Genomic DNA, 23,605 nt, shown 5'->3' with positions numbered 1-23,605 from the left:
TGTTTAAAGTATGCGATAACTAAGACCGGTAAAATATTCACAACACAACAAAAAAAGTGCTTTAAATAAATATAAATTTTATTAAAAACACCCACATCTCAGCAATATCAGGAATGATATAATAAACAGCTTTCAAATAAACTGCATTCAGTACATTACAATACTTACAGTATTTAGAGCCATTCTTATCTCCATTTTCCATCTTTTTTTTCTTCTTTTTTTTGTAAGCATACCAAACAAGGGAACGAGGGAGGCGGTAAAAAATGAAGACAAAAGCAGGAAATAACACAAATCTTATACCTTTAGTGTCTAACTGCTAAATACCAACACATGTGTACATTAACTGCTAGCTTAATGTAAGAACTGTGGGCACCCCCTGTGCGTTAGTCAAGCTCAAAGTCATTCAAGTAATGTTGACTCCACTCAGAACACTCTGAAGCATCTTCAAGTATGGCTATGCTTGTCACCTGCTATGTCCTACTACAAACCCTTTCATAATCACAACCTGCTACTGAACCTGGGTCCTGTACACACAAAATTACATTTACTTATTTTACAAAACCATTATCCTTACAAAACATTTATAAGTGATCTAGCTATCTGTGACCTATCACTGTAAAACAGCACAGTTTGTGAGACCGTAGGTTTGTGTGTGGTGTCCAAGTCATTGAGCATTGTTTGAGGATGGTCAACAGTCTGATAAATCCTTGGGATAGGTTTAGAAGAAATGGCTGTGTAGTTTGGTTAGAAACATGGGGCTCTGTGTATGGCTGACAACTACAAAACGTCTACATATTGACATATTACAATAGCAGGGTTTTGAAATAAAACAATTTATACTTCTGTAATACAAACTCCTGGTATATACAACGTGACATAATTTATTTAAAAAACATTTGCAATATTCTACTTGCCTTAAATAAAAGTTTTATTATTTTTTATTTGAGTTCATTTTATACTTTTCTGAAAAAAAGAAAAAAAAGAAATGAAGTGCTTTCAGAAAAGGATTATATAAATATTAGAGTGGGGTGGTTTGTCAACTTCTGCCCCATCAAATATCACATTGAATTGAACGAAGAGGAAAAATACATAAGCATAATGTAATCGTTTAGTGGTTATAAATAATTTTTGCTGACACTATACACGGGCACAAAACATGCCTCTACGATCATAACTGCCCCCTTTTTAAAAATGTTTCAATTTCTTTTTAAAGTAAAAGCAAACTCGTTGCAATTCACAAAATCCACACTTTTCCCTTTAGTCTGCTCAGTGCATATCATACATCCAAATGACTTCTCAACAGTTAATACTACTAAACATAAGACTAAAATAACTGCAGGTCATTTCTCTTACAGAGATTTTTTTTTTATGTCGGGCCTATATACAACTAATTAATGGGAATTCAGAACTGAAACATCCCTGAACAAAGAGACTGTGAAATGAACACAGGTAAAGTTGGCTTAACAAAGAAAGATGAAAGATCCCTGATTTTGCAATGAAATCAGACCTTGAAGCTCTAATTTTCTGACCAAAAAAGTCAGAAAAAAGTAAGCAACAAACTTGCGGTCTATGGATTTGGTTGCTGTAGTCATGGTTATATGACAGGGATGGTATGTATAACTTTAATGAAGATGCCTTTTTTTAACATAATCCTATTGCCAAACTAGTTCTGAGGTATATGACAAGTAGGTACACCATTCATTAGCCTTCTCACTGCCCGTAAAAAGTTTCTCACATTATATGATTATAGCAGGTCGAGTAGCACCATTTCAAATAAAAATCAGCTCAATCCCAAAGAAATATGACTAATCTTTACAGTACTAAAATCTAAAGCGTAATTCAAAACTTTTATTTATTTATTTACTATACAAATCTCTTATTATTATATACTTAGATTACAATGATTTAAAGACCCCGCACAGCAAGCCAGCTGCCTCCGAAACCGCAACACATACATACAGCTAACCCTGTTTTATGTCCCCTCGCCCTGTAGCAAAGAACGTTTCTGATCACAACAGTCATATAACCATATGGATACCCAGAATTCAGATTTGTTCTGTGGACCTGCTGGACGATGATCTCACCTTTACACAGAAATGAAGGAATCTCCAAACAAACAGGCTGGTCGTCAAAAAATGGTACTGTTCCAAAAGATGCATCTTTTTTCTTTTTTTTTAATGGCTCAATAGTTCTGCTTAAACAACATTAAAAATACCTAGATTATTTTCAAAAGTGAACAAAGCACCAGAATAAATGTTTGTAAAAATCCTATTTGCATCCAGTGATGTTCAAAACTGCACCGCCACCAAATGGGTTGTTAATTTTATCTTGTACACAACCTATAAAGCATTTTCACCTCTGAGTGAAAGTCTGTGAAAAATGAATGTAAATGTGTGCTGCTGCCTAGCATCTTGGTATCAAAATATAATTGTCTGATCTGAAGGTGCAATAATAACAATTCACCTTGCAAGTGTTTGAAAAACACTAGTACTGTGTTATAAAAGGCTTTTGTTGATGAAAGTCACATTTTGTTGATGAAGTTATTCAATACAAACAGATGCTCATAGAATATGAAGGCATTTGACTGGAATATTAAAGACACTCTTTGCTTGTAGCACCATGAATTAAGTAACCCACAGTTGGAGTTAATATTTCCTCATTAAAATAAATGCATCTGTTTTAAAAAAAGAAAGTAATTAAAGCCACCTAAACGAAACTTTGTTTCCAGTAATATAAGTCCTGATGTACAGGTAATGAAGCACCAGAGTATTAGTACAGCATGTATCTTGAAAAAGGAAAAGAAAAAGGAAGAAAAATAAATATAATGTTGCCTTGGGGACACACCAAGTGGCAGGCTGAAGGTGTAATTGTACATTTTCCATTAATTCTACAGCATTTCTTCATCACATAGGGTCATGTGTTCCTCATTCTGCCACTCCGTTCTGTATTAAGAGCTTTATGCAGCTTGTGGCTAATGGTGCTGAGGTTCTAATTTATAGTGCCTGTTTGTAGGAATTTCTTCTGCATCTTGTTTCCATAAAACCTGAATACGAATCTAAATGAAGTGGCTGTAAGGCCCCGTTACCTTGGTGAAGGCATAGGGCGATGTACTGACGTAAGTGTTTGTGGTACAGGACATGGACCTCTCCTTAAGGGCTTGGACGAAGCGCTTGTACGGCGGCTCGACATACTCCAGTGCCTCTGAATGTTCCCTCTTGACCTTCTTGTTTTTGCTGGGCGTGCCCTCGGCGCCATGCTTCTCTGAGTCCTCCTCCTTTTCCCGGGCCTTCTCCGCCATCTTAGCCTCCCACAGTGCCAGCCCATGCTTGGCCTCATTCATGTTCTTGTGCTGGTAGAAGACCAGCGAAATACGGGTGGGGTGGGTCCTGTCGGGGTTCTTGAGCGGGGTGGTGGCGTGGAGCTCCCGCTTGGCGCACTCGATGAGGATGGAGCCGTGACTCGGGGCCACCGCCACCCCGCCTATATCCGGATCCAGGAAGTTGTGCTCATTGTCCGACCACACATCCTCCTTCTCCTTGGGATCTGGGGCCTGCACCCCGGGCTCTTGTTTTATGTTGCTTCCCGGTGTGATTCCATTGGGCAGACCGTGCCCGTGTGGTGTGGGGGGCGGACACTCGCTGCCCAGCAGTGGAAGCACCTGGCCAATCCCATTTTCAGCATGCAAGTTCATCTCCGGTTTGCTTTGCATACGGAAAGAGTCGTGGACCGATTGGAACATCTGGGGGTTCTGGGCAAGGTAAGGATTGGGGTACCTCCCAAATGGGCTGCTTTTGCTTGCTGCTGCATAGTCCGGGAGTGCTGACTGTGGTTGAGAGATAGTCTCCAAGAAGTGGGGTTCAGGCCCAGCGTTGGGGCTGTAGGTTGAGTATGGTCCCATGGGATGAACACCGGGTGTTATACTACAGTTGCTGTAGCCATTGACGTGTAGACCTTGCTCACCGTAGCGGCTCGGGTAGTTGACTCCATAGTGCTGATGGGGAGTGTACTGCTGCTGAGGGTACAGCTGGGGCCTCTGATGGCGGTACATGTCCAAATGCTTTGGATTAGAGGCATAATAAGGGTGGTAGTTCTCAACCGATATGCTTCCATTGCACTGGTACCCCGAGTAAAGGTTATTGGGGTTCAGGGAGCCGGGGTACGTTCCTGCAGGATTTGACCCAGGCAAATAGGAGTTTGAAACGTGCAAAGTTGAGGGATAAGGGCTGCCAGAGGCTGGCGATTGAGGGTAGCGCGGCTGGGAAGTGCTTGGGAATGGGTCTGTGTGATTGGGAAACCTTGGGTAGCTGGCTAGATGTGGAGAGCTGGGGTAAGGGTTGGGCTGGCTCTGTAGCTGCTTCTGCTGCTGCTGCTGCTGCTGCTGCTGCTGATGAGGACCCATTAAGTGGCTGAGAGGGTGTGGTTGATGACCAGGCAGTGGGCCTGCCACGTGGTTCTGGCTCTGGGGATGAGGACCTATTAAAGAGTGTCACACAGAAGTTGGTTCTGGATAAATAGGACTGTTGAGCACTAACAGGGCATTACTTCTGTACTTCAAAATTGGTTGTTTTCTACGTTTGTTTAAAATGTCTCAGTACCATGCATTTTTACATGTTGGTCATGAGTTATATTTCTTCTTAAATCTTGCTGCTTAACTGTAAGCATCTCCATTGTAACTACTAGCACTGAACTGAAAGGTAAATCTCACTTACCTGGTGCAGGTGTGCCCTGGTTTGGGTTCTCGGCAACATTTTGCTTCAGTTTAGCCAGCAGGGCCTTCTCTGCCTTGGCGTTAGGGGTGTCTGGATTGGATAATTTGTTTGCGGCTGCCCTTTTGGCATCCAGCTTCCTCTGCCGGCAGGATTTGGCTGGCTCAGCGAGCATGCGCACTTTCCGGCGAAATGTTGTGAGCACCTGGATAGCACCTGATTTCATCTTCTCCTGCTGTGCCTCCACACTTCCAAACTCATCTGTTGTAGAGGCTTTGTACAAAGGCAGCACGTGGAGCTGTTCATCCTCCGGGATCTTTCCAATTTCACGATTGTCTTCTCTTGTGAGAGTACATACCTGAACAGTGTACAGACGTGTACATTACCATTCAGCGTGCAGTAAGTCCTCATGTTTCATATCCAATTCTGTTTCACGGTGCAATTTCAATTGATTTGAAGGGCAAAATAAAGGATTAAGACACAAATTAAGCTTAGTCCTGGACTAAATTGAGATATGTGTGGAGGATCTCCATTCAAAATTGAATTTTGTCTAGGACTAGGCTTAATCTGTGTCTGTGAAACTGGCACTGTATGTAATATTGAAATAAAAAGAAGATAAAGATATGTACCACAGTGCTGCCACTTGGCATGTTGTGCAGGTCTCTGTGTGCATGAGCGCAGAAGTCCATGCAGGCAGTGACTCCAGAGAAGGGCCGTCCTTCTTTTAGCCCCAGACGGCAGTCCGGGGCCCTGTGCTCGTGCTCCACCTGCAAAGCAGAGGTTTCTGTCTAATATATCCCAGACCTTGACATGCGCTGTTGTTATGACATAATCAACGTCATAATGCTTTTGCTAATTGGCGTATGCAAAAATTGCACAATGCACATTGCATTGCAATATTTGCACATTCCTAAAGATCATTATTCACATCATTGCTTACATTTACATTTACCAATATAATGAGTGTACTGTATTGCATAGAGTTGCTAACTCTTACCTGGTTCCCATAGGCATCGGGTGCCATTTGTTTGTAGGTTGGTGCCATTAAAGTAGCCAAGTTCTGCAGATTTTGTTCTAGTCTCTCTTCCTGCAAAAAACCCCACATAATCTCTCAATCTCCAGTATAAAACACTTGCAGTGGCCTTCAAAAATATGCATACCCTTGATAATGATCAGCAAAGAACGCTGTATGAAATAAATGATACCGGTAATGAGCTGCAGTGGAATATAACTGAGTTCACTTGGGTGGAGGAGATCAAAATGGAGTTTATTGCCCATACTCCTCAACATGGCACTGTAGCCTCATACATACGTGTGAATGAATACTATGCTCTTAGACAGACTTAAATGTCAAGCCAAGCTCAGTGTGCCTCTGTGCCCCTCTGCTTAGGAAATGATTGATTTGAAAAATGTCTGCAGGTAAAATAATCAATGAACAAGATCTAGAAGGAGATAGTTCTCTTTCTTGGGCAGGGATGGAATTCTAACAACCCTCACACTGCCACTGTGCACTTCACATAGGGGTTGCCATGGAGACCATACCTCTGCAATGACAATTAAGCCAAGAGGTTTTATGGCTACATGCAACTACCTGGCTACATTTATTTCATTTTATTTTTGTATTGATGAGGCACCTGTAATTGACCAGTTTGTCATCCTGTGTGGAGGGGGGGTTCAGCTGACAACATAGTATCTGCATAATTGCACATTAAATTGAGTGTCAGGTCTTTTAAAAAACAAGTCATTGCTAACATATGTATTCTGGAAAATGTCAATAAAGAACATTAAGTAATTATAAGTAGTTGGAAACTACCTGAAAATATCTGAAGGTCCAAACTGGTAAAAACCAGAAAACCCCACAAGCTTTCTTTATAAATAGCTGTAGGTTTTGGCATAGTCACAATGACTTGCAAAAAATCTGAAAGTAAGTGGTTAGGTTGTGGGCGAAGGAAATATTTCTTCAAAAATGATGTAATGATGAAAATGTCTAACACTACACCACACTTCAAAGACATACATTGCTATAAAGTAATACAACACCCTGTTTTATGTAAACTGAGTCAGACATTGAAAATCAGATTGCTTTCTCCAGTGTGGCTTGGGGGGTATTTTTTCTGGAAATGTCTAGCTGTAATGTTGTCAGAGAAGGAATCATGCTCTCTCACTAGGTCTCACCTCTTTTGGGTCATCTCCAAGGAGCTTGAATTTCCTGGGAATTTTACTTCTGGCAAATTTGCACCCATTATAGTACATGCTCCAGGAGCAGCCAAAAGAGAAGGAGGCCCCGCAAGCCTCTGGGTCTAGGCCTTGGCAAGCACACGTTCTCCTGGTGAAACAACAGAGAAACCTGTCAGTTTATGACCATTTACAGTATATTTTACCTAATGTGGCATTTACCTGTTTTATATGCATGAAAGTACAGAGCTATCAATATTCATTTTCTTTTTATGTCATCCTCATTATTGTAGGCTGTAGCTTTAGAGAAATGTGGTCAATTGGACATCGTTTTTTGGGCTATTTGTTAGAGCTTAGGTGAAAAACTTACCTAATGTGTTTTCTTACATTCAGCATTATTTATCTGTTTCATTGGCTGCCCAAAATTTTCCCCTAATCTAATTGTTTTGTATGGAAACTTGCAAGTGCTGTTCAGCAGAGAAGTGCAAAACAAAAATCAGTATTTAGTTATTATGTACTGTAATCTTTTCTCCTTTGGCTAAAAATGTGAATGCTTTCAGTCAAAGAAGTAACAAAGCTTGCATGTTGTGTGTGTGTGCACGCATGCGTGCACATGTGCGTATGTGTATTGGAGTGTGCATTTATTATATTCATTCTGTATAATTGGAATAATGAATTATTAAATGCACATAAAAGTATTTCTTCAAGGATGATGCACAGAATATGAATTAGTTGCATTTTGCACACAACAGACTGTTGTTACATTGGAAATGATAATGGGGTTAGGATTTATGGAAAGCAGTCTTTTCTGAAGGTCAAGATTTGGTTTTACTGCTGACAGAACATTATGAGGGGTCATCTTCCAAGGTCTGCAAAAGCAGGAACATTTCACAGAGGGAAACTGCATTATCCTCTGACAGGTATACCACGAACTTGAGCTGACAGAAAAGCATGATGGGATCTGAAGTCAAGCTCGCAAAGACAACCTCTCAAGGTCTAGCAATTCCTTATCTGTCTATGGTTTTATCTTATAATATTAATGAAGAAAATACTAAATGTCTGAAAATCATATTGTTGAATTAAAGTATGCACTGTAGTAAAAGGATACTGGAAAGCTATGGGTTTTTTTTTTACTACACAGGGAGTGATGGAGTGCAGCACAGGTGCATAATGTCAATGAATATTACATCACACTGTGCTATGCTATACCATTAGCTTTTAGACTGTCAAACACATCATGCTTAATAGCACAGCAGGTGTTTTGATGCAGATACTGTGTACGTTTAAAAAATAAATACAAGACAGTTATCTGATGGCAAAAAAGGAAAACCAAATGTTATGATCTCTTAAAACATCAACCAAAACATTTTAGATAGCTTTCTTCACAGCATCTTAGCAAGTTAAGAAGGTATGCTAATCTAGGAAGTTTTCATTTTTAACCCCGTAGAGCACCCTCTACCTATTAATAATTCATTTCTTGGTAATGCATTCCAGTTGGATTTGAAAGTGAAGCCCCCGGGAGACCAGCAAAGGGAGTGAATGAAGGGCTCCTTTGACATTTCCAGGACAAGCGGGGCCTTTCATGTTCCACGCTCACTGACCTAAAGCCCAGCCATGTCATCTCTCAGTCACGCATGCGATTTTCAGACAGCACCGCCACCCCATTATCTTTAATTGTCAATTTTCTCCTGTTTTCCTAGTCGTGTCCGTCCTTTGCAACAAACGGTCCTTATAGCCGTAATGGTATTATAGATTTTTTAAATTCTGACCTTTGTGGAAAAACTCATGAGACTATAGCTGTAATTCATTCTAAATCAGACTGATATGCTGTGCATGCATTAGGAAAGCCACAGGAGAGCTGGCAGTCAGTGGGCGAGGGCAGGGGCAGGTTTCCGGGTCTTACTCTTCGTTCAGTGCACATCTGCGGTTGGTGAGGGCGCCGTGCTTCTGGAGGGTTTCGCTCAGCTCGCTGTAGAGTTTGTCCGCCAGGCTCATGGGTATGCCCTCCCAGATGAGGATGGCCACCACGATGCAGGCGGTTTGGCAGGAGTGCCCTGACCGCTCACGCACCACCACCAGCAGCTTCTCATCCACACTGCTCCGCCGAATCACCTGCCACCACACGGGTTAGAGCACCAGCTTCAAAAAGCCATTTTCATCCATTTTCATTTGGGTATAATGTCAATCCAGATGTCACACTTCACAGTAAGGAAACATATTTGAACATATATTTATTTAACTCTCTATCCCTGCAATGAAATTACTTTAATTATTATCAATGGCAAGTCTTTAACACTTGAGCTTTAATATAAATTTTTCCGCTAAGATGTCTTACTTTCTTTGGGCTATCTCAGATATATACAGTATATTTTCCAAGTTTTTTGTATTTTTTAATATTGATTATATTTATTTGTGTCTCTCATAAAGTGTCTATATTGATGGCACATTTCAGAAAGGACTCATGCAAGGTCCGTATCTGGCCACTACACATTTATGGTGGTTCATATGGTTCAAGACTCTTCACTGTAGGTAGAGGACTGACATCCAGAGATGGCAGAGCCCAATAGCATGGAAGTACATGCAATATAGTGCATCTAAGCATTGTTCCTGATAAGCAGCCTTACTGTTTATTATGTTCTGCACAGACAATATTAATTATGCAAATATCTGCCTTTGATTGCTGACAAAGCTAGAAATCCATGTGTGTTGAAAAGACAGAAATTGAAAATATCTGTTTCCCTGTCAAATAAGGTTCAGTATTCTTTCCATAGGGGGCACTGTAGTTCAGAGAACCAACCTCAATATCATCTTAATTAGTGGTTTAGTGGTGGTATCACACAACGATAGTTTTTTTACAATAATTGCCTAACTGTAAAGTAGAGTAACAGAGTTACTGTACATAGCATATACACTCAGTGAGCACTTTATTAGGTATTTATTACACTTATTGTTTAGACTTATTAAGTCTTCTGCTGCTGTCCTCCAGTTAGAGGTTTGATGCCTTGTGTGTTCAGAGATGCTCTTCTGCATGCCACTGTTGTAGTGTCTGGTTATTTGCATGACTGTTACCTTCCTGTTAGTTTTGGCCGGTCTGGCCATCAACAAGGCATTTCTTCCCACAGAACTGCTGCTCACCGAATGTTTTTTGTTTTCGTACCATTTTCTGCATACTCTAGAGACTGTTGTGCATGAAAATCGCAGGAGATCAGCAGTTTCTGAGATACTCAACCACCAACAAACCAACAATAATTTATTAGATTTATTAAGTCACTTAGATCACATTTTTTCTCCATCCAAGATGATTTTTGTGAACATTAGCTGAAGCCCCTGACCCATATCTGCATGATTTTATGCATTGCACTGCTGCCATATGATTGGCTGATTAGATAATCACTTTAATAAGTAGGTGTTCCTAATAAAGTGCTCTGTGAGTGTATATTGCATGAGTGTATATTTCATAGCATCACAACGTGCACGTAAGTCTTACCCATTTGGCTATGGGACACCCCTGTGTGCTCTTCCCTTCTTTCCCAGTATAAACAACCTTCTCAATTCTGATAGCGCTTCCAGTTTGCCCAAACCTTACAATACAAAACAACAGTGATATATGTACCCTCAATGTAAATACAAGAATGTTTGTGAATATTTTAGGGATATGGTTAGAATAACAGTATTATACTGCATTTAACACATTAAAATGTTAACACATAATACACATTTTAGTGACATTTGCAGTTGCACTATTGCTTGTTGGCATGGACATAATAGGCCTGGCACGAAAACATTCAACACCTGTGTGAAGAGCACCTTACCTATTTTCCATCATCTCACGAATAGCGGGTATAGTTGGTGCTGCTCCCAGGTGTGTATAATAGGGTCCTTCATCTTTCTCACTGAGTTGCTCTGGTCAAAACAAACAAGACATCCAGCCCCATTCACACTTACACTAAGATGTACAGCGCATTTAAAAACCCCCTCTCCCATTTTTGCATGAATCCTGAATCACAAATTTAGCTTTTATACATCAAACATGTAATCAAAATAATTTTGTTTAAATGACTGAAATGAAAGCAAGGCCAATGCTGCTTATGTAGTCTATTGAAATTTATGTTTTTGCCACATTTACAGGAAATACTCTTTCATCTTTTAAGGTACCTTCACACCGATGATAATTCTAACAATATCTGAATATTCTTTTATGAACCATAAATGACCCAAGCAAACAGAATGCATATGTTCCTGCTGCAACAATAACTATAAATAACAATAACAACCATCAAACTATAAGTATATATTTGTGATGAAAATTTCCAGAGTGATTTTTTTTTCATACTTTCATACAGACACAATAATAAAGCACTGCGTGTTTCAATGACAATTTCATGACAGACATTCCACCATCCAACATATATTACTCAACAGTATGGAATCGTGTTTGAATAAGAGACTTACATAGGACGTTCACAGGAACCTGGCCTTGTTTGATATATTATAAAATCAACACAAAAAAGGCTGACATCTGGGCAGGAATTGGGTGACATTGGGTATGATAACTACCTCATTCTACCCTTCCCTTCAACCCTTGTCAACACTAGCTACCTCACCTGCACCAGTATGAGATTGGTGAAATAGTCATACTCCATCTTAGAAAAATGGCAACAGTAGTTCACTGCAGGCAGTGGAACATTGTGGAATGATATCATTTAGAAGTGTATGCTTGTGAAACATTATATAATTATAGGCATTGTTATTATTTATAGTTTTAGTGCATGAAGGTACCTTTACAGTAGCCCACTTAATTAGATACCATTCATATCTATCTTAAGCTATCATAAGCTATCATGGGCATTCACAATCTATTAGAGTGACATGATAACTCAGCCTTACCAACACAATGGCATGATGGAATTTCATACTGAGTCTTCACAGGAGTGTCCAGCAGGTTTTTGATGGGAGTGTCCAGCAGTTTCATTGGAGACTCGAGAAAGCTGTTGAGGCTTGGCTCCATTTTCTTTGTTGGGGTCAGTTCAGGGGGATGTTTTCTCTGAGCCGCAGCTCCGAAGTCCTCCCTGCCCAGGTCGGCATTGGTGGAGAGAATGGTCACAGCGCCTGACGTCTCAACCTTGACCTTATTGGGGGACTTTATGACCAGTGCTTTCCTCTCAAACAGTGGGGATGGCTGGTACTGCCGCAGCCGTTGCTCCATGGTGGCGATGATGCTGCTTTCTTGCATCTGCTCGCAGGTGAGCTGGCGGGGCTCCTGTTTCACCATGGCCTGCATGGCAGGGCCTGCCATCCCTCTGCCCTGTGGTGGCGGCATGGGGCAGTCAAACCGCGGGCCGTTCTCGCTCTTGATAGCCTGCAGGATGTGCTTGAAGTTCTGTGGGGGGCCCTGCCTCTCCTGCTTCTGCAGCAGGTGCATCCGTAGTGCAGCATGCCCCTGGAGATCCCGGTGGTTCTGGAACTGCCCTTGCTGAAACTGTGCACAGTGATCCTGCGGCTCCATCTTAGGGAACGTCCGTATGGTCGTGTGTCCTGGCACCTGTTGATTTGGAGCACCTTGTGCAAATTGAGGTTGTTGTTGCTGCTGTGTTGCTGGTGGATGCGAGTAATCCATAAGGTGTGACTGTGGGTGATTCTGATGCTGCTGGGAGTGTGAGTATTGCTTTGTATTTCCGGTTGTTGGAGAACACTGCGGCTGCATGGTGTTGCTGAACTTGTAGTTCTCCTGGACTACTGCCCTGTCTGTATCACCACGACTGTACGGAAATGAGGCAGACTGTTTTTGAAGCGGTTGTGTATTGGGGGGGAGTGATTGCTCAAAAAAGCTGGGCGCATTTCTGCTCGTGGGGGTAAGTCCTGCTGGACTAGATGGGCAGTTGGGTGATTTAAGCTGTTTTTCCAACCTGATGTACTCCTCCAACTTAAGCCTATTCAAGAGCTGGGTGTCCAGCTGTCTCTGATGTGGATCCTGTGGCCTGGACATTTTCACAGGCTGTGCATCTTGGGTAGGGGGTTGAAGGTTGAGGACTTCCTCCTGGCTCTCTGACCGAGGATACGGTGGTGGCTGCTGCTGCTGCTGCAGGAAGCCAGATGATAGAATTTGCTCAACATCTTGGTTGTTCTCACATAAGTGCTCTTGCTGTGTTTGGGCACAAAGGTGGTTGTCTGTTTGCTGCTGGGACACAAGCCCCATTTCGCTGGCCTGCATCTGTGCCTGAGCATGCAGTCTAGGAGGAGCTGTGGAACCTGGCTGTGGCCAATCAGTAACTACTTTCTTTTGAGATCCATCATACCCAGGATCAGGCCTATATGTGTCCTTCACCTGCTCACCCTGCTGCTGGAAGCCAGGCTGGTTGAACCCCTGCATTGGGTTCGTGCTTGGGATGCACCCCTGCCGCTGAGTGCCAGCCTGCCGCTCATGCTGTGGCTGTGCCTGGTAGTCCTTCCACACTGGCTGTGATGGTGGAGTGGAATTCAGATCAATCCATTCCACCTGTGTATAGGGGTCTACTCTCTGTTGCATCGTTCTAGAAGTCCCGTCAAAAGACATTTTGTTTTCCATATCAGTGCCTTGCGTCTGACATGGCGTCATAAGTGCCTGAGGCTGGGGCCTCCCAGTGGGATTCTGAGTCTCTGTGATCGAATTTGGGGGGACACGGTGGTCTGACAAAGCTGAACTGGATGTTTCCTCTAGGGCACTGCTCTCAGCCGGCCCTTGTCTGTCGAGCTGCTGCTGTGCCCCATACTTGACCTCATGCTGACTGTTCTGGGGCCCTTGAGACTGGTGACCCAGACTGGAAACCTTGCTCTCCGCCATCCCTTCCATAGCCATGCTGGCAAAAGGACTAAATCCCCCAGCCTCTTCTGTCTGGACTGGGACTCTGGGCTCCATCATGAGTGGGTAGGAATCTTCACTAAAGCTGCGCTGAGACTTAGGATACACATCTTGGGCCTCCATGCTGTCGGAGAAGGATCGGGCATAGTTGAGATCTTGGGAGGCGCTACCAGGTCTTGGTGGTAAGCCCATCTTGGGGACATGATTTTCCCCCTGGGATGGTGTGTGCGTTTCCACCTCATTAGCTGGTACGTCCTGGAGCGGGTAAGGCTGATGCTGGTGTTCTCTTCCAATCGTGCCCTGGTATCCATTCATGACAAATGGTGCATTGTCGTAGTTGTCATTGTTGTGCACTTCCAGGGTTGTCCCATCTGGCTGTCCCGAGGCAGATATTGGTGGTGAAATGAGCAAACCTGAGGTAAGTGATGGGGAATGAGGGGCCGGTTCAGGAGAGGTCTCTGCACTGGCTGGGATCTTCATCTCTTGTGACACACTGCTTTGCGGTGCAATGGACACCCTGTCTGGGTAATACTGAGACAGTGTTTTCTGTAGAAGGTCTCCAGGTGTGTCCTCCATGGATGAGGCAGTCACTGTAGCACCATTGGAAATTGGCATTTGCTTGCTCCTCGAATGGGAGAAGAGGTCTCCGTTGGAGAAATTAGCGTTCTTCTTGTCTTTCGGCAAAACATCACAGTCAAAGTCTGCAGGCTTCATGAGCTCTTGGAAACAGTCTAGATTGCTCTCCATGCCTAATGCCTCCTCTTTGTCCCATGCAGCAATTGCATTGTTCTCCACCATCTTATCATCATCACCATTCATTTCCAAATCCCCTCTGAGTTTCTTTGACTGGTGAAGCCCAAACGATGACGTGTCGCTCAAACCATGTTTTGCGTCTCCATTTGTCACATGCAAGCTTTGATCAAACAGGTCCTGCATTTCAGTTGGCCTGTGACAGCTGTCGTAATGCCTCTTCATTGGGTTCATCCCCACGCTGGGTTTGAAATGGCCCCAGTCAGAGCCATTGATTTGATGAGGAGGCACTTCTGCCAATTGGTTTCCATTCTGTAGCTTGTTGATCAGGGGTCCGGTTTGATGGTGAACAGTACTGAGTTGAGCTATTATCAGACTTTCTTCCGTCTCATGGCTGGCCTTTTCTGTTTCCATCTGGCCTGCTCTGGGTCCATCCACAAAGCTGCCCTCTCTGCGTCCTGTAAAATACCAAGCACAACAGGAGAGGGGGACATTAAAAATTCAGGTTGTGGTTAAGTGTGCCCTATATTTTTCAGTTTCAGTATTCACACACAAACGTGATTCATAAAAATTATCATAAGAAAGATCAGTTCAGTTGAAGGTTTATTTTTTCCATCAATGTGACAGTTGATATGACACTGGCATATCCAACAAAAGAGAATAAAATGTCACCCCACACTAATAAAAAAGCACAAAAAAATGCAAAGAGAAAGCAACACCCTTGAAGATGCCAGAGGCAGTAAATTATATATTTCCAGTGTATATTCATGACAATGACCTGCATAATTGAATGGGGTCACGAGTGAAATGTATTTGAGTTCGGCCTTGAGCGGATATCAGTTAGCTGTATGGAAAGCTGCACAGAATTTCAATGAGCCCAGCTAACTCACCAGTCAGATGGCATATGAGATAAGGGTGTTGGCACGGGTTATTTGAGGACAGCAAGCACTGGCACTGTCTTGCTCCCTTTTTCTTTCATTCATTCTCTCTTTCTCTCTCCAAAGGAACAAATAGACTAAACATGATAAACTGATTACTTTCATGAAAGAGTGTTAAATTTTTTTACATGTTCATATCATTCTGCATCAAGATCCTCTTTGTGGACCTAGCCTCTGTGAACTTTTTAAGTCCGTATGCCATGTGCTTTGAATAATCTTCAAAGAGTTCATAGGAGTTTTCTACTTGATTCACTCCAGAGCCACAGATGAACAATTGTTCTTCAGAATTTGTTAAATAGCTTTCAGACATTCATGAAAATGATGCTTTCCACTTGTCATTATTTAGAGGGAAAGACAGACTATGTGTAATAGCCAGAAGTGTAATAGACTGTATGCAACATGTCTATTCAATTGGATGCTAAGACACCAAATGAAGACTGCCATACATATGTATTTGGCCCTTTGGACATTGAGGGGAAGAAAAATATATTATACATTTCATGATAAAATATATATATTATATGCATTATTTCACTATGGCCAGGTCTGCATTTGCAGTGTAAACATACAGTGCATCAGGAAAGTATTCACAGCGCTTCAGTTTTCCCCATTTTGTTATGTTACAACCTTATTCCAAAATTGATTCAATTCATTTTTTTCCTCCAAATTCTACACACAATACCCCATAATGACAACTTGAAAAAGGTTTTTTTGAGATTTTTGCTAATTTATTAAAAATAAAAAACTAAGAAATCACATGTACATAAGTATTCACAGCCTTTGCCATGAAGCTCAAAATTGAGCTCAGGTGCATCCTGTTTCCACTGATCAACCTCAAGATGTTTCTACAGCTTAATTGGAGTCCACCTGTGGTAAATTCAGTTGATTGGACATGATTTGGAAAGGCACACACCTGTCTATATAAGGTTATAACTTGAGTTACAGCAGGACAGGTTTTGACTATAAACTGGATATGACTCAGCTATGACTAGTCTTGCAAAGATGTCCTCAAAGTTTCAAAGAAATGTGTGATTTTGGATTTCTGTGACTGGAAACAGTTGACATTGCTATGGAAAATATATCGATCAAAAAGCATCAAAATAGAATCACTGGAGAACTGAATCATGCTATTCAATTGCCTGAGCTGAACTGAAGCTGATAAACATAGAATCACACACATACAGATAAGCATGATAATGCTTATGCAGTTCTAGCTCATGCACAAGCATTAATGACTGCCTCAAAATAGGCTAGCGTTCCAAGTAATAATAAATGGCTTAACCCATATTTTTGGCATGCACAAAAAAATGTCAAAGCTGTCATTCAAGCTCAGTAGACTGCCAGGGGAAGATTGAGGGAAGGGATCCTATAGTCTGCCAATAGTAAAACAGAGGGCTACATCTTGATATGATGTCAACTCACTATTCTGTTCTGTAGAATGGACAGTGGCACACTACATAAAGTAACCTATAGCCACAAATGCTTTCCATTTGCATACTATGTGGATAGTACTCACATGTTTCTGTTTGTAAAATAACTTGATGTGTAAAAAACATTACCACCACGGTTGTGCAGTGTAGTGTAAAAATGTGCTTTCCCTTTTTTCTTTTTATATTGTCCACATAAAACTGAAATACCCCTTGTGGAGAAACTTGAGTCTCTTTCACTTCTGTTGCAAAATTATTGTGTGTCTCTTCCGATATTGAATGAGAACATTTTTACATTTTTCACAGAATATTTCTGTAAATTGCTTAGAAAAGATGATCGAATAAGCATGCATGTCCAATAGTATTTAGCCACGGATAATTTTAAAAAAGGCACTGAAAATGTGTTTTTCATGTTACTGAAACTAGGTTTTAACAATGCTCAGTGGATAATCAGACATAAGGTCCTAGGTTGAATTCATCAACTCCAATCAAGATACGCAATCCATGTTGGTGGTATTTATTATTATTTTATATTATTAACCTTTATTTATACAGGGTAAGTTGACTGAGCACAGCTGTTCTTTTGCAGCAAAACCCTGTAAATGTAAGGCACAAGCATAATCGCTTTCCATACACTTAATATGAAAGTTTTTTTTTACATTACATTTTGAAATTGCAAGATTGTAGCATTATAAATCACTTTTGTTTATCCACTCGTTATTTATTCTTGTGGCCCCAATGTTGACATCCACTACTTATACCCACTTCTGGAGAAAGAATGTTTGAATCAAATCACGTATGTGCTACAGCATACAATACATGCAACAGGGATTATAATTTTAATTTTATATATATTTTTTCACAAAAAGCCAGCAGCAAATTCTGTTATTCAGACACTGCAAACACTATCCAGGCACTACACACCCTGTTTGTAAATATATTGGAGTTGAAAAAAAAAAGAAAAAGTTATTCTCCTAGAATGAAACTATATATGCGCTTATAAACGTAACAGAAAATTCCTGGTCAGTCTACTGGGCCGGTTAAAACCAAGTATTTCAATACAACTCACAACAGAGTAATTAAATATAATTTATGCTGAGTGTTTTATATTTAGACTAATGGGTTAATAACTTGATGAGGCTCTTATCAGGACAGGAGTGGCACTTCCACTGGTGGGTGTATTTATTTAAATAAAGCGTAGGCCTACTACAATAACGTTATATTACATAATTTCTTAGCTAATTACCAAAACTTTAAATATTCAATGTTGATAGATATGCTACTTCCCACACATAGCCTGTACCTTAGCAGAAACTGTCATTATGGTAATGAACTCCTGAGTAATGGGCAAGGTTAATATTACAGATGGTAAGTATGGAGTAAATATTTAAAATGTGTCAGTTGCTATGCTACTCTGTTTCAACCTTCTCGCCTCACTGTAACCCTGTCCTACTCAATATGTTCCACCAAAAATGCATATTTGGTCTTCCAGATCATTTCAGAGGTACATACTTCAATTATCATGAGGTATGGACTTGAAAAGATAAATTCTGACAAAATATGTTAATTAGTTAACTTGCATACTTTATTCAAGATGGCAGAAATTACACATTTTAACATTTTTGTAGCAGTCTATAATTTGAAACAAGTAAAATATCATTATAATGCTTTCAGATTCTAAATAAGATATGTTTGAAGATTCTTTTGAGCCTTTTTCCTATCACCAGTACCCAATAGTCATTTTTCTAGAAATTTTGAATTGTTTATGAAGAAAAATTATGAATTTCAGGATCTGAATAATGAGTGATGCTGTATTTGAGTCCAAACACTCTCTTGGATATGTAGCAAAGGTTTGCAAAGTTTCATGATGATAGGATGACTATTCACTGAGAAAAATGGAAGTCCTGTAATATCGTCCAAAATCAGGTTTTGAGAAAATCCATAGAATGGTAAATAATTATACTAATTTCAGCATACACATGCTGTAATCATTCAAAAGGTGGTATTATCCTGAATAATGACAGAAAATGGTAAATTTCACTGAAAATGTGATTCTTTCAATGGAACAGAACCATACGCTGATCCACAGGGGCAAGTTATTAATTAGGCATAGGCTACAAAATTACCATAGTCATTATGCAAAGATGTTATGTAGTTGTGGTTATGCAATGCAGAAATCGAGACAAAAGACAGCTATGTAGCTATACACCTAGTAGGCCTAAGGTTTGTGTTTAGAGAAAGACAAATATACTTTATGAAATAGCTTGCCGTGTAACGTGTGTGGCAGCTGGCCTGACAGCAGCGTAATTAAATTAGACATCAGTAAGAGTGGGTCCCCGAGAGACCTAACGTTAGTGGTATAAAAAATTAAGCTCATTAAATAGGATTGCATGATTCACATTGACCGTTCCCGGTTTCTCTCTACCTGGGGGTCATCACAGATCCTGTAGAGAATGCATACACTACCATTAGATCAAATTAAGCGAGTCCAAGCATATAATAATAATAATAATAATAATAATAATAATAATAATAATTAATAGCAACCTAATACATAAACAGTTAATTGACTGGCTAAACGTCGACTATTGCCACTTTAATATCATTGCGGAATCTAAAATGTTATATTATTTTATTTGTTCTCGCTAGCCTGTATTTTTCGAAAGCATTGCGAGTGAGGAAATATTGCGATGCAGTGCCTCTGCCACTGAAAACAGCTCTCCTCAGAAGAATATATGAATTTCAGCGATGGCATCGATTTCCCCCCTTTCTTCTGCCATATGCAGTTATTAATGCATGTCACATCTGCAGCATCTGTGGAGCGATTACCGCACGCAGGGCGAACGCTGCAGTCTAATCCATCATAATTATGAGTCGCTTCTCTGCAGATGCTGCGATGGGATGCTTTAAGAGAAGTAGATTTCTGTAAAATATCACTGCATCTCGGAGTACTCAGACACGCCGAAACCTGAATGTTTGTTGACAGCACCATTATGCCGGAAGCGGGTTGTCATCCATAGATTTACGTGTCATCATAAGAAAGTGGAGTAGCTTCGCACATTGATTGTGTGAGAGAGATCCAGTGTTTTTCAGCTGGACCATAAAACACGTAGCCTACTTACAAAAATTGTTTAGAGTTAAGTGTGCCGTCTTGTGTTTTATTCATTATATATTCAAGCTGTCATAATGATTCAGTATTATTTTCCGAAGAGTGGGACATCTTCGGAGGTAGGCCTAGATCTATCTGACACATTGTAACATAAAGTTTAGCCTACCTTCTGAATTATCAGTGTTTTTGCACTATTTTGATTTGTGATTAGTTCATGACAGAAGAAAGTTCACTACTCCACATTTATGATCTTAAAAAAAAAAAAATTTGTAACTGACCCTACCATTCCTATTAGACTGCCTTATGTCATTATCCTGTCTGGAGATATGAAATAAATGATTGCCATAGCCTATAAGACACCTGCCAATTGGTAAGAGGGGAAATGTACAAGAACATGAACATGCAATGCAGGTTAGATTTACCATTCCACACAAATGCCCTGGGCATACATCATAAATCCCCCTTTATGTTTACCACATATCCCGGTCTCTGTGTCACTCTGAACTACCACATGCTTCCGTTCAACGAAACTTGCAGATATTCCTGTTCGCTCTCCTGTTCACACACTAGCGGAAACTCGCTGAACATGTTCTGCCCAGTCTGACAGTCCCCATGTGCCAGTGAAGCTTTTCCTCATTTGCATATCATTTGCATGCTACCAGCTGTTTTGTTTCAGTCACTCGAGATTGGCTGGCCAGCTTCATTGATCCATTATCCATAAGAGATGAAAAACGCTATATAAATGCAATCCATTGATACAATGAATTGGCCATAACATACACATCAGTTTTGCTTAAGCAACGGTACCCTCAAGAATGTGATTCGTACAGACTGTTGGATGACAGTTTTCTCTGCAAATCTCTCTACTGCTCTTTTCTGGTCCTGTAATATGTACAGTGTCATACAGAAATGTGGAATGACAGTAATTATTTTTTGATTCCTGGGAGATGTTTATTATGCATTATTGCAACTTCCATGCCAAATATAGTAATTTCCTGTGAGGATACACAAAATGGTAAATGCTACGTAATCAATGTCAGTGTACTATGATGAATGGGGTACTGGGTTTGGAACTTTCAGGTTATAGGTTTCTATTTAGAACAGCACTGTTGTACCCTTGAGCAAGGTACTCAACCTGAATCGCCCGAATATACAGCACCCAGCTGTATAAAGTGATGCGATGTAAAAGCTGTTGTATGTATGTATGTATGTGTATTTAACATTAACATTATATCATGTTACATTTCCTTCTCCCCATGGTTTGTATTGTATGTGGAATGGGTTTGGTAATCTCCATATAAAGCAATACTATGTAATACAATACTATGTAAAAACTGTCTGTATGTACATACATATGTATGTATGTACTCTATGTGTGTATTTAACATAACACTATATTATCTTATATTACATTTCCTTCCCCCCACTGTTAGCATTCTATGTGGAATGCATTTGGCAATCTCATTTAAACAGGAAGCCACAATATGTGGGTCTCCTCCAGCCAGGAGGTAGATCCGCTCCTGCATGTGGTCCACTCCAGAGTTTACCAGGAGCTGGGCTGTGCAGGGCAGCTCTAAGAAGCTTGTCACAGTTGGATACACCCACAGTGAAAAAAAAAATCTCTGAGAATAGAAGATAACAAAGCAAACGATCCCAGCTGAGCTCTGCACAAGAGAGCTCTGGTGTCCACTGCGCCTGCTCCAGGACAACAGCAATATTAGCCACCTCCAGCGCACGCCGAACTGCAGAGCCATTTGCCTGCTCCTCTTTCAGCTCCTTAGTTTGGGCCACTGAAATTAAATTGAAATGGTCTTGTCTGCATGCTATGACATGGGCTAGTCTATCTTTAATACCGTCTAATCAGAATCAGGTTGTTGTTTTGTTTTGCTTAAACTGGGGATGCCTTTCAGTTTTACCAGTTTTATTCATTGAAATAGTCAATAATGAATTGCATAAGAGGAACCGGAAAAAACACGAACATTTTTCTCCTTTTTGTCTTTTGTAATGCCAGGCTTGCTGGATTAGGGGGTAACTATTATTGACACACTTTCAATAAATAAAATCACACTACTGTTTGTCTTTCAATGACATTTGGATTCATATTTCATTTGACATGGTGATTTTACTGATGTATGCAGTCTGACATAAACACCATCATAGTTCTGCAGACTACAGACTGGTGCCTGCCATTTGTTCTATTTGCAGGCATTGGAAATGGGACCCACTTAGCTCTGTAGCAGCCTCTGCAGTTATGTCTTTCCTGGTATTTATAGCTGCAGAGCTGGTTTATAGTTCCTGGGCCTGCAGGCAGGGGTGGGACACATGGAAACAGTGGTTCACTGGTGGTTGACAATGTAGACAGTACGTCACAGTGTCACATAGGGACTAAAATGGACACAAACTGTGTAGTAAGTGCAAGAACTATCAACTTCTCTCCTTGAGTCAGTCTGGGGGCCACAACAAAGTCAATTATCGACTCATTTGAACAACACATTATAATAGTGTCAAATATAATAATTTCAACAACACATTGTAATAATGTCAAATATGGTCCATATTATATCATGTTGTCATTTTTTGTTGTTCTTCTTGCATTTTTCTGGTAATTATTGATTTGATTAGATTATATTAAAAACAAGTGAACGATAAATTATGCCTTTCAGATTATTGGGATGTGGCGCTGTCATCACACATTGTATAGCTCTGTAAACTGGAGGAAAAAAGCAGGACCAATAAAAACATGCTTGTCTTGTTACTGTGGACGACAGTGTATTCATCTCCCAAGCAAGCAGGAATGTGGAAAGGGTTTGTGAAGGGGGCTGAAGGGGCGGGTGGTCAGGCCTGTGTCTGGTTTGCTGATAAGAGCAGCTGGCCGAAACCCCACTCAGGTTCACTCTGTGCCAGCTAGGCAAGCACTCCAGCACCCCTGCACCAGCTGACTGAAGATAGGAGAGGCTCCATAAATCAGACGGGCACCAACACGCTTTCTCTAAGGAGCGGCCCAAAATAAGTCATTATTCTGAGTGTATACTTCCCTTGCTGAACTCAACAGCCCCGTTAATACATTCCTGCCTTAAATTAAAACAGAGGGTGTGCTTCCCCTTTGAAAGCCACATGAGGCTGTGTATTTATTAGAGCGCAACCAAACGCCAGTCACTTGTGCCATTCGGTGTGGGAGTGCCGGGGATTCCGACACGTAATTGCTGCTCTCAACATTATCTCTCTTTTTGCTTTGTAATAGTTCACTTCTTCCTATGTTTATAAGAATACAAGAAGGGAAACTTCCTGTGAAAGTATGTGGGTTAGTCATGTTGCATATGCAAGGGTTCATGATGTTTCACACAGTTTTATGAATCTTAGTTCTGGTCAGGAGTTGCCATTTAGTTAGGCTTTCTTATGAAAGTGAGTTTGTTAACTAGAATTAGTTAATGGCTATTCATGTAACCTTATTGTAAATTTAAGGTTTTTAAGGTTGTGAAAATCACTGAAGCCAGCATTCAGCTCATTGTACATGTACTTTATTTAGGTATTTCACAACAAAAATTCTTGATAATAATGGCAAAGGTAATAGCAGGTCTAGCTAGGTCCTAGAACAGGGTCACACTTTACAATAAGGTTCATGAATGGGCATTATCTAATGTATTTGTTAAAATTCATTATAG

At 40.7% G+C, this 23,605-nt stretch overlaps 1 protein-coding gene across 1 annotated transcript in view; it reads right to left on the bottom strand.

Moving 5' to 3' along the window:
- Positions 1–57: 57 nt before the first annotated feature.
- tet2 (tet methylcytosine dioxygenase 2) overlaps positions 58–23,605 on the bottom strand; it is a 40,207-nt gene continuing 16,659 nt past the window's right edge. Inside the window, exons 2-10 of the mRNA XM_061246585.1 lie at positions 11,769–14,927; positions 10,694–10,784; positions 10,369–10,462; positions 8,785–8,993; positions 6,882–7,032; positions 5,704–5,793; positions 5,336–5,473; positions 4,710–5,064; positions 58–4,473 (exon numbers count right to left, since the gene is read on the bottom strand). Coding sequence (XP_061102569.1) covers positions 3,056–4,473; positions 4,710–5,064; positions 5,336–5,473; positions 5,704–5,793; positions 6,882–7,032; positions 8,785–8,993; positions 10,369–10,462; positions 10,694–10,784; positions 11,769–14,883 — 5,661 coding nt within the window. The 5' untranslated portion in view covers positions 14,884–14,927 and the 3' untranslated portion in view covers positions 58–3,055. The remainder of the gene's footprint in view (positions 4,474–4,709; positions 5,065–5,335; positions 5,474–5,703; positions 5,794–6,881; positions 7,033–8,784; positions 8,994–10,368; positions 10,463–10,693; positions 10,785–11,768; positions 14,928–23,605) is intronic.

This window comes from Conger conger, chromosome 6 (assembly GCF_963514075.1).
Source record: "Conger conger chromosome 6, fConCon1.1, whole genome shotgun sequence".
Classification (NCBI taxonomy): domain Eukaryota; kingdom Metazoa; phylum Chordata; class Actinopteri; order Anguilliformes; family Congridae; genus Conger; species Conger conger.
The sequence above is the reverse complement of the archived record's forward strand: the minus strand, read 5'-3'. Positions and strand labels throughout refer to the sequence as shown.